Raw genomic sequence first — 9,916 nt, forward strand, 5'->3', positions numbered from 1 at the left:
GGGGGGGGAGATTTAGTGCTAAATAGAAGTATGTGATCCCTTCTTTACCAGGTATTGTACAGAAATTCAGTGGATAGAGTTTAAAGACCTCATTAGGAACATATGAGCTTCTAACATTGTCTTGTGTATTGGAGTTAACATCTTATACTCTATCACCAGTGGGTAGACCATGCCAAAAAAAACCCGAAACCCAAAAACAATGGTACAAAATTATCCTTCCCTGATTCCCTGTTTAATCTCAGTACAGATGTTTATCACATTTTAAGGAATTTAGCTTGGTAAATAACCTCTAAAGACTGTGAGGTAGCATGAATATAAAATACATAGGCCTTTTACTCTGTTGTATTTTTCTTTACCCAGATGGACCACTCCCCAAAACTAGTAGTTTTGTAGCTGTGTAAAGTCTTTTCATACAAGAACAAGTTCATAATGTAAAGACAACTGCTGAATAGCATAATTGTTTAAAAAGTTAAAATTAGTTCCCAGTTAGTCTGCCAATATGATAAAGTATGAAAGGAATATATTCTTTTCTTTTACTTGCTAGTTTGCCTAATCTTAGATCAAAGGCCCATTTTAGTTTTAAGAACTGTTTCAGAGTTCTCTCCAAATAGTACCCTCCAACAGTGTATCATGATGTTAAGACTGGCCAAGGTTTTAGGAATTCTGCTGGGTGTGTGTGGGGAGGGTTGTTCATTTGTTGTTCTTGTTGTTGTTTTCTTTGTTAAGGGGAGCAAATAATCCATGATGAGAAGGAACAGCCTGTCTTTTGTTGGCTTTAAACATAATCCATTCAGTTTTTAACTCTTTGACAATTGACTTTTCTAAGTGAAGTAGTTGGTACTCATCCTCTGTATTTAGAATCATAGAATGTCTCAAGTTGGAAGAGACCCATAAGGATCATTGAGTCCAACTCCCTGCTCCTCACAGGACTACCTAAAGCTAAACCATATGTCTAAGAGCATCTTCCAGATGCTCCTTGAACTCCGACAGGCTTGGTACTATGACCACTTCCCTGGGGAACCTGTTCCAATGACCGACAACCCTTTCAGTGAAGAACCTTTTCCTAATGTCCCATCTGAATTTCCCCTGACACAGCTTCATGCCATTTCCTCATGTCCTGTCATTGGTCACCAGAGAGAGGAGATCAGCACCTCCCCCTTGAGGAAGCTATAGGCTGCGATAAGGTCACCCTCTTCTCCAAGCTGAACAAACCAAGTGACCTCAGCCAACCCTCATAAGTCTTGCCCTCAAGACCTTTCACTATCTTGGTCATCCTCCTCTGGACACACTCTAATATGTCAATGTCATTCTTATATTGAGGCACAGAAAACTGCACATAGTACTCAAGGTGGGGCCACACCAGTGCAGTATGGAGTGGGACAATCACTTCTTTCGACTGGCCAGCTATGCTGTGCTTGATGCACCCCAGGACACGGTTAGTCCTTTTGGCTGCCAGGGCACATTGTTGACTTGTATTCAACTTGCCATGAACCCAAACCCCCAGATCTCTTTCTGTGGGGCTGCTTTCCAGCTTCTTGTCCTCCAATTTGTATATATAACCAGGACTACCGCATGCCAGGTGGAGAATCCAACATTTGCTCTTGTTAAATTTCATACGGGCGGTGATTGCCATATGGTATGTCAATTGGCTTAGAAATGGAATTTGGAGATGGTTCTAATTAATTTGTTAATGAAGTATTTTCTGGTAATGTATTAGTTCTTTTGTCTTTGATTTCCTATTTATTCCAAGGATTATAATTTACTATTTAGATGCAACTTTAGTTCATAAAGTCCGCGTACCTAAATAATGTAAGCCTTTGGACATTATGGACCTCATTTTCAAATGGATAAGCTTATGGTCGGGGTCTGATTTATACATGGAAACTTTGAAACATCAGCACTGCTGTTTGTCTTTTATTGTTCATTATGAGAAGATGAAGCTTGTGGAGCTTTTTGCTTCCCCCTACTTTACTGTCTTTTGGGGAATCCTCTAGTTTATCGTATGTAGAATACTAGCTAGAGAAATATCTAGAAAAATATTATAATTGTTAGTAAACAATCACTTGTTATTTTCCATTGAATGTAATTTTTGTCCTTACTAGAGAGACTCAAAAAGCATTTCTACTTTCCTCTGAAAATCTGAATGACCCTCTTTAACTTTATAGAGTTTTTAACTGTTTTTATTTGCTCAGAAATAAGGTGGGAACAGACAAGTTTACTATTTGATTTAGCTAGATAGTCACATTGTTACAATTCACAGGGTCCGAATTATGTTTCTCTACTGCTGTAACACCTCATTCTCTTTGCTTCATGTTCAGTAGCTTTTCATTATTTGCCAGAAATTGATTTTAAAATAAAAGTAACCAATATCTGAAAAAGTATACCTCTCTGGCTCTTTCTAAAGCCTTGTTGGCACAGACATTCTGTTTCTTCAATGAAGAAGTGCCTTGCACTGTTGTCAGTCTCTACTTTCATCAAATAATCGATTTGAGTTCTCACAGAATTTTGACTTTTATGTATTAGCATTTCTCTTCCTTTTTCATCTCAGTTGAAAGAACTAGCATCTTTCATTTTCACAGTTTTTAATCTATCTTAATCTCTTTCAATCTTCTCATAAGTACCAGTTAATAATAACTTGTTAATAGTAAGTACGTATCAATAATAATCTTCTGATAAGTACCTTTTAGAACCTGATAAGTACCTGTTTTGTGCTATAAAAATCAATTATTTTTACCAGTTTTTCTTTTGAAATCTGAGGAACATTTCATACGTTCTTGATAAAACCTCTGTGTAGTTGTCTCTGAAGAATAAATAAAATCAGTTGTTAGATAATTACTTTATATGACTTAGTAACATGGCTTTTTGTTGATATCTTTAATTCATCCTGTATGTGGATTAGATCAATGAATTCAGAAAGCTTGGTTACAGCATTAGCCATAAAAAATAGTATTTCACTTAAGACTATTAATTGTGAACTCAAGAAGCAGAGTAGTGTGAAAACTTAAAAATCCTTCCTCTGGTTATTAGGATAGCTGTTTCTAGTACTGAAGACATACTTTAGAACTTCTTCAGTTTAATGAATATTCATTATAGTTCTTCTAAAGTGTAAACAGACTATAACTAAAAACATGCTGATTTTTCATCTTTTGGGGAATAAAATGTGAACTTTGACACTGTCAGACCAAATTCAGTCTAAATGTTATTTAAAACAAATTCTTTTATTAAATGTCTTTTTTTTTTTTTTTTTTTTAATACTGTTGTTCCATAAATAGCAGGGAAAGAAATAAGATTTGGTTACCAGTTACTATATTAAAACATTACCTATGCTTTACTTCTGTAAAGGTACAATTAATGTACCTCTTGTTTTTTTTCTTTTCAAATTTAAGTACTTTATGAAACATGGAAAACTTATATCTTGGACTGATTTCTAAGATGCCCACTTTACTCTAGGTGAGGCCATTAGCCTCACCTTGTAAAGAACATGGTTTTTTAATCATATTATTCCTCTTTCTTTTTCTCTCTTTCGGTTGTTCCTCCCCCACACCCCAACCCTTCCCAGCTGGAAAGACTGCAGTTTGAGAATACCTCTGAATGGGGAAAGAGAGAGAGACTTGAAGCAGAAAAGCAAAGTTTGGAAGAAGAGAACAGAAGATTGAAGTTGCAGGTAAAAGAAATTCAGGGTCTTTTGAAGATGAAAAATAAAGCAGCACTAACTAAATCGAGTTGTGATCATCAAAATGCACAAAGTAAGCTGCTGGTTAAAGATAAGGTATGTGCATTGCTTAGTTTAAATACTTGGGGAGCATTCCCAAAAAGAATTACTATTTCATTATGCCAAAATGTGTCCCTAAAACAAGGGTTATGCAAGACAGAACAGCCCTGTCTACATCTCATACCTGCACAATTAGAACTCAGTGGCTTTGAATTTCTGTAGGGTACAGAAACAGAAAGAAATATCTTTTCATTTTTAAAAGGAGCAGGGGGAAATGACATGTTTGACAAGACTAGGGAGCAAAAGTGAAGACTGGGAGGAACAGAAGAGATTATGTAAGCTTTGGTAGCTACAGAGTCCTGATGTGATGAAGGTCAAAGCAAAAAAAGCTGTGAGACAAATCATTCCTCTGTCATGCTGAATATTGAATCTCTTCTTAGGGAAGCGAGAACTGAGGGAAGAGCCTTATTTCTTATTTTTTATTCCTCTAAAGATCTGTTCACTTTTAAACCTTATTGTACTGCTAAAAGTGATGTGATAAATTATTCAGAGACTCTTATCTGTGGGTATTTCCTTTATTTTATGGTTTTCTGTGCCAATAATTAAGTAGTAATCCAGAAGGCTCCCACTTTCATTGAGACACTGAAAGCTGTGTAAGAGGAAAAAAAAAAAAAAAACCCAACCCCAACCAATCAGTAAATGTACATACTTGATGTTACAAGTTGGGCAGAGTGAAACAGTAACATTCTTGTTTGCCTAAATAAGAAATAATTTAATCTCATTTATGTGCATTTACTGTTGAATAATCACAGTCTGAGTAACTAGGACCAGATTTGGGGTATAGTTACACTTGGTAATTTCTCTTGGGAAAGATTAAGAGAGCGAGGTTCTGTACTTGAGGTCTGCTTTTAGATGTAATGATATGATTTTTCTATATTTCTGTGATGGCTCCAGAACAGCAAATTGCAATTCACACATTTAGCTTAGCTTTATAAAATTTATAAAATTTATAAAATATCTTACATTACAAACACCTGTTCTGGGTTTTTCTTTAGTGGTATTTATTTTATCATATCCTACCATATCATATTGGCATTTTCATGGTTTCTTTGTAATGCAAGTAATTTGAGGTTGGAGATGTGGCCAGAAAAATGCTTATTTGCTAAGGCATGTTACTGTATTTCAAATATCTTTTAGTTATATGGATGTGTTAGAGGGTTTTGTTTGTTTTTTTAAAATGTTACTTACACAGAATATTAGACATCTGTGATCAGCTCTGTTTGTAAGTATCACACCTCCAATTGACACAACTTCACATCTTTTTATCAAAGTCAAAAGGCGGAGATGGAATGCAGTCATCTGTTTCCTTATCATAAAAGTGAATGTCCCTGACGTGTTTGCCTTTTCATAGCTGATGATTTTAGGATAAGATTTTCTTCAAAACTATTGATTATCAGTTTAAAGGAGAAAATTAAAAGTTGTATTTTAGTGTCAGCTGAAACTATGTAATCCATCATCTGGTGGATTGGTAACAGTTATCATCCAAAGACTAGGGTGGGAACTGATTTAATTGCAGCTGTTACTCTCTCTGATTCACAAGAACTGCAAATCATGGAATCACAGAACAAGTCAGGCTGGAATGGACCTCAGGAAATCTTCAGTCCAACCTCCTGCTCAAAGCAAGGTCAGGTCTGAGGTCAGACCAGGTAGCTCAAGGCTTTGTCCAGTGGGGTCTCAAAAACCTTCAGGACTGCGCAACCTCTCTGGGCAGCCTGTTTGTGATGGGTAAGCTCCCACCCAGTCCTCATTCACCCCCCAACAGTGGGATGGGGGAGAGAATTGGAAGGGCAAAATTGAGAAAAAACTAGTGGGTTGAGATAAAGACAGTTTAATAAGTGAAGCAAAAGAAAAAAAAAAAAAGAATAAAAAAAGAAAATAATTGATGCAAAAGCAATCACACACCACCAGCAGACCAATGCCTAACCTGTCGCCAAGCAATAGCTACTTTGAAAAAACCACCACCCCTATATTGCTGCAAAGGACTCTTCCTTCCCAGGTGCAGGACATTGTCACTGCTGAATTTCACAAGCTTCCTATTGGCCCCTTCCTTCAGCTTGGTGACAGAGCTCCTTGACTGGAGCGCAGCATCTACAGGCAAGGATATTGCCTCTGCCTGCCCCAGCCTCAGAGGGAGATAGCATGACCTTGATGGGAGCATTTTTGATCCGGAGCTGTGAATTGAGGCATCTGCTGTGCCAGGAACAGTTTCTCCAGGTTTGGCTGGGAACCATGCCCTGTGGTGCATCACCATCAAGGTTGAGCAGTCCTGTAGTCTTCAGCAGCATTTCCAGCCAGGACTCCTTGCCAGGGCCTGCCATAGTATCTTAATCATACTTGCCCACTGTCTCCAAGGCTCCTGGTCTCTGGCTGCAGACAGGGCAAACTGTACCACCGTGAACATTCTTCTGTGACAACAAAACCCCATTGACAACATGAGTAAAATAAAAGGTCAACAGTATTAGATGAAAGAAGGAATGTGGTAAACCCTTAATGCCTCAATGAACTCTATCTTCACAGCAGCAAAAAGTTAGTATGACAGAAACACCCATCTGAGAAAAATGACTCTACAAAGAGTTCATCTCCAAATCAGTCATGGCGTTGGAGACGTGGCCAGCCATATGTGGAAAAGACAGGGGTTTGTAGAGTTAATTAGCATATTTTATAACCTTTCTGCTGCCATTAAATGAAAAACAAGTTAAGGAAGGAGAGAGTGGCTTTTTCAAAGATTCCAGCCTAATTCAAGTTATATCTTAGGTGGAACCTGTCTATTCCTATGTAGAGACATCCAAATGTCGCTGTTGAGCCTTTCTAATTTCTGAGACTGTCCTTGTCTAATTTGCTCTAATACCATCAATAACCTCTAAAGAATGGCTTTGACTTCTGACTCAGGAGCCTTTTTTCTGGGACGGTAGCTTGAGTTCAAATAAAATAACATGTTATATGCAGGGTTAGAGGAATGCAGAAGGATGATTTCTGTAAAATATGGGTGATGGCTAGATGTTTAAGTAAGCAAAGGGGAGCATATGCAAGATTGAAACCACAGCTGTCTAAAGATCTTTGTGCATCTTAATCTGAGCAAAAACAAAAGAGCAAAACACAGTTACCTAAACACCCTAGCTGCTCCAAAACCTATATTTGTGAGATGATTTGGGAGATCCATTGTAGTTATTTAGAAAAACATACAATGTTATTAACTGATGTATGGCTGATTTATACTTTTAAAGGTTATAAATAAACAATGGCAACATTTTTTCTTTAATAACAGTTTTAGTAAGATTAAAAATGGTATTAAAATACAGACATGAAGTCCTTACATCTTTGCCTAATGATTTCATGTTAACTCTTAATTATCTTGCTCTTTAATATGCATACCTCCACAGAATATAGAATTTGTGTAATCTCTTGCCACTTATGGTAGTAAATCATGCCAATTGAAGTTCTGAACACAAAAGTTAATATTTATTATGTTTTGCACAAAATTTGAGTCCTTAATATTATTCTTAGCTGGCAGTATGTTGGTTTAAAATGTTTCCATATGCAGTTTTTGAAAGGTTAACTTCTGTTGTACAAAATGAGCAGAATTGATGAAACAATTGAGATCAGACATTGTTACTATGTGATTTTATTGATAGTACTTCTTGGAATGGTGAATACTGTTTACATTAATAGCTGTTTTATTTGACAAATAGCATGGCAACAAATATTAAATGGATCTAACTGGTTCATCTAGGAAGGGATAAAATGAAGAAAAAAAACCTTGTTGATGGTATAGATCAATACCCAAAACGTGTTGTTTATGGAAAGAGATTTTCTATTTCATCTGATTAATATGACCTTGAAACAAACTTATAAATCAATTTTGAGGAATAGCAACTGTCCTTTTGTATTATCTCTAATTATTATCGTAAATACCTGGTTATTAAATATTTGATTCATTGAATATATTTTATAGTGTACTTGTACAGAATGTAAGTGCAAAATGCTAAACTGGAGTTTCTGGATGCATAGACAATTATTTTTAAGTTTAATTTCCATCTTTAATATGATAAGGTTATAATGTTTGTAGGAAAAAAAATCCATAGATTTTAAAGATGGAATGATGGACAACATGTATTTTTAAGGTGAAACCATTTTAGTTTAATATTGCCTAGCAAGATGTTTTTTAAATCATCAACATTTTAGGTTTGATGATTTAAAAGGAGAAAGCACTCAACTTTTTATGCAAATAATTTGAAAAATTGTCTGTATTGGGTTTACATGGCAAGGTTTTGGTAGTAGGGGGGGCTGCAGCGTTGGCTTCTGTGAGAAGAGATCAGGAGCTGCCCCGTGCCAGACACAATCAGTTCCAACTGGCTCCAAAAGGAACCCACCACTGGCCAAAGTTGAGCCCATCAGTGATGCTGGTAGCACCTCTGTGAAAAAGCATTTAAGATACAGTAAAAATGCTGAGCAGCAATGTGTGATAGGGAAGAGTGAGGAAAAAATGTGAGAGAAAAAGCCCTGCAGACACCAAGGTCAGAGAAGGAGGGGAGGAGATGCTCCAGGCACTGAAGCACATTTTCCCCTGCAGGCCATGGAGAAGATCATGGTAAAGCAGGTTGTCCCCCTGCAGCCCATAGAGGACCATGGTGGAACAGATATCCATACTTCAGCCCATGGATGACCCCACACCAGAGCAAGTGGACATGCCCTAAAGGAACCTGCAGCCTGAGGAAAGCCCACACAGGACCAGGCTCCTAGCAGGAGTTGTGACCCATGGGGGACTCACGCTGGAGCAATTTGTTCGTGAAAGACTTGTCCCATGGAAAGAACCCATTCTGAAGCAGTTCTTGAAGAACTGTAGCCTGTGGGAAGGACCCATGCTGGAGCAGTTCTTGGAGGACTGTCTTCCGTGGGAGGGACCCCACGCTGGAGCAGGGGAACAGCATGAGGAAGAAGGAGCGTCAGGGAGGATCAGTTATGGACTGACCCATAACCTGTCATTCCTCATCTCCCTGTGCCTCTGGTGCGAAGGGGGGAGGTAGAAGAGCCAGGAGTGAAGGAGTAAAGTTGAGCCTAGGAAGAAGGGTGAGGGAGAAATAAGATGTTTTTAATTTCATCTTTGTTTCTCACCATCCTACTCTATTTTTAATTAGTGATAAATTAAATTAATTTTCCCCAAGTTGAGTCTGTTTTTCTTGTGAAAGTAGTTTAACTCAACCCATGAGCCCATCTGTCTTATTTTCTCCCCCTGTCCTGTAGAGGATGGAGGTGAGAGAGCAGCTGGGTGGGCATCTGGAAGCCAACCAAGGTCATCCTACCACAATGTCAGGGGTGGGTGGATGTTCCTCACACTTTATAGGCAAAAAGCCATTTTTATGGTAGCAACTTGAATGAGATTGGTTTTCTTCATATTTTTGACATAGACTCTTTCCTTTTCCTTAGATAAAAGATGTGAAAGGTGTATTTCTTCCTCCTAATTACAAAACAAGATATTTGATGATGTGTTTCTTATATGAGAGAAACTAGTTATCCTAGTGTAGTTATAAAGTCTTTGTAATTTCAATACAGGCAGCTAAAAAGATCGTTTATACTGTATTTTATTCTTCCCAGAAATATTTGGATCATTTTGAAGTGTATTAATTTTTATTCGTTCCAGCTGTTTACTATTTACTGGAATGTAGATGTACTGGGTCTGGCTGGGATAGAGTTAACTTTCCTCATAGCAACCCATGCAGTGCTGTGCTTTGCACTTGTGGCTAGAATGGGGTTGATAATGCACAAGTGTTTTGGCTGTTCCTGAGCAGTCCTTGGACAGCATCAAGGCTGTCCCTCCAACCTGCCGCGCAATGGATGGTAGGCTGGGGGTGGGCAAGAGGTTTGGATGGGCCATAACCAGGACAACTGACCCAAACTGGTCAAAGGGATACTCCATACCATATGATGTTGTGCTCAGTGATAAAAGCTAAGAGAACTGGGCTGGGGGGTGGCATTTGTTGTTAAGGTGTTTGTCTTCCGAAGTAACTTCTTTGTGTACTGAAGCCCTGCTTCCCGGGAAGTGGCTGGACATCGCATGCAAAGGGATTGCATCTCCGTTTATTTCTTTTTTTTTTTTTTTTTTTTGGGGGGGGGGAGGTTGGTTTTTTTCTACAGCCAGCTCTTTTT

General features: G+C 38.0%; 1 protein-coding gene across 1 annotated transcript in view; it reads left to right on the top strand.

Moving 5' to 3' along the window:
- Positions 1-9,916, top strand: part of CCDC102B (coiled-coil domain containing 102B) — a 194,784-nt gene that overhangs the window by 57,368 nt on the left and 127,500 nt on the right. Inside the window, exon 5 of the mRNA XM_009333494.1 lies at positions 3,560-3,769. Within this exon, the coding sequence (XP_009331769.1) occupies positions 3,560-3,769 (210 nt within the window). The remainder of the gene's footprint in view (positions 1-3,559; positions 3,770-9,916) is intronic.

This window comes from Pygoscelis adeliae, unplaced genomic scaffold (genome assembly GCF_000699105.1).
Source record: "Pygoscelis adeliae isolate BGI_AS28 unplaced genomic scaffold, ASM69910v1 Scaffold140, whole genome shotgun sequence".
NCBI classification, from domain to species: Eukaryota; Metazoa; Chordata; class Aves; order Sphenisciformes; family Spheniscidae; genus Pygoscelis; species Pygoscelis adeliae.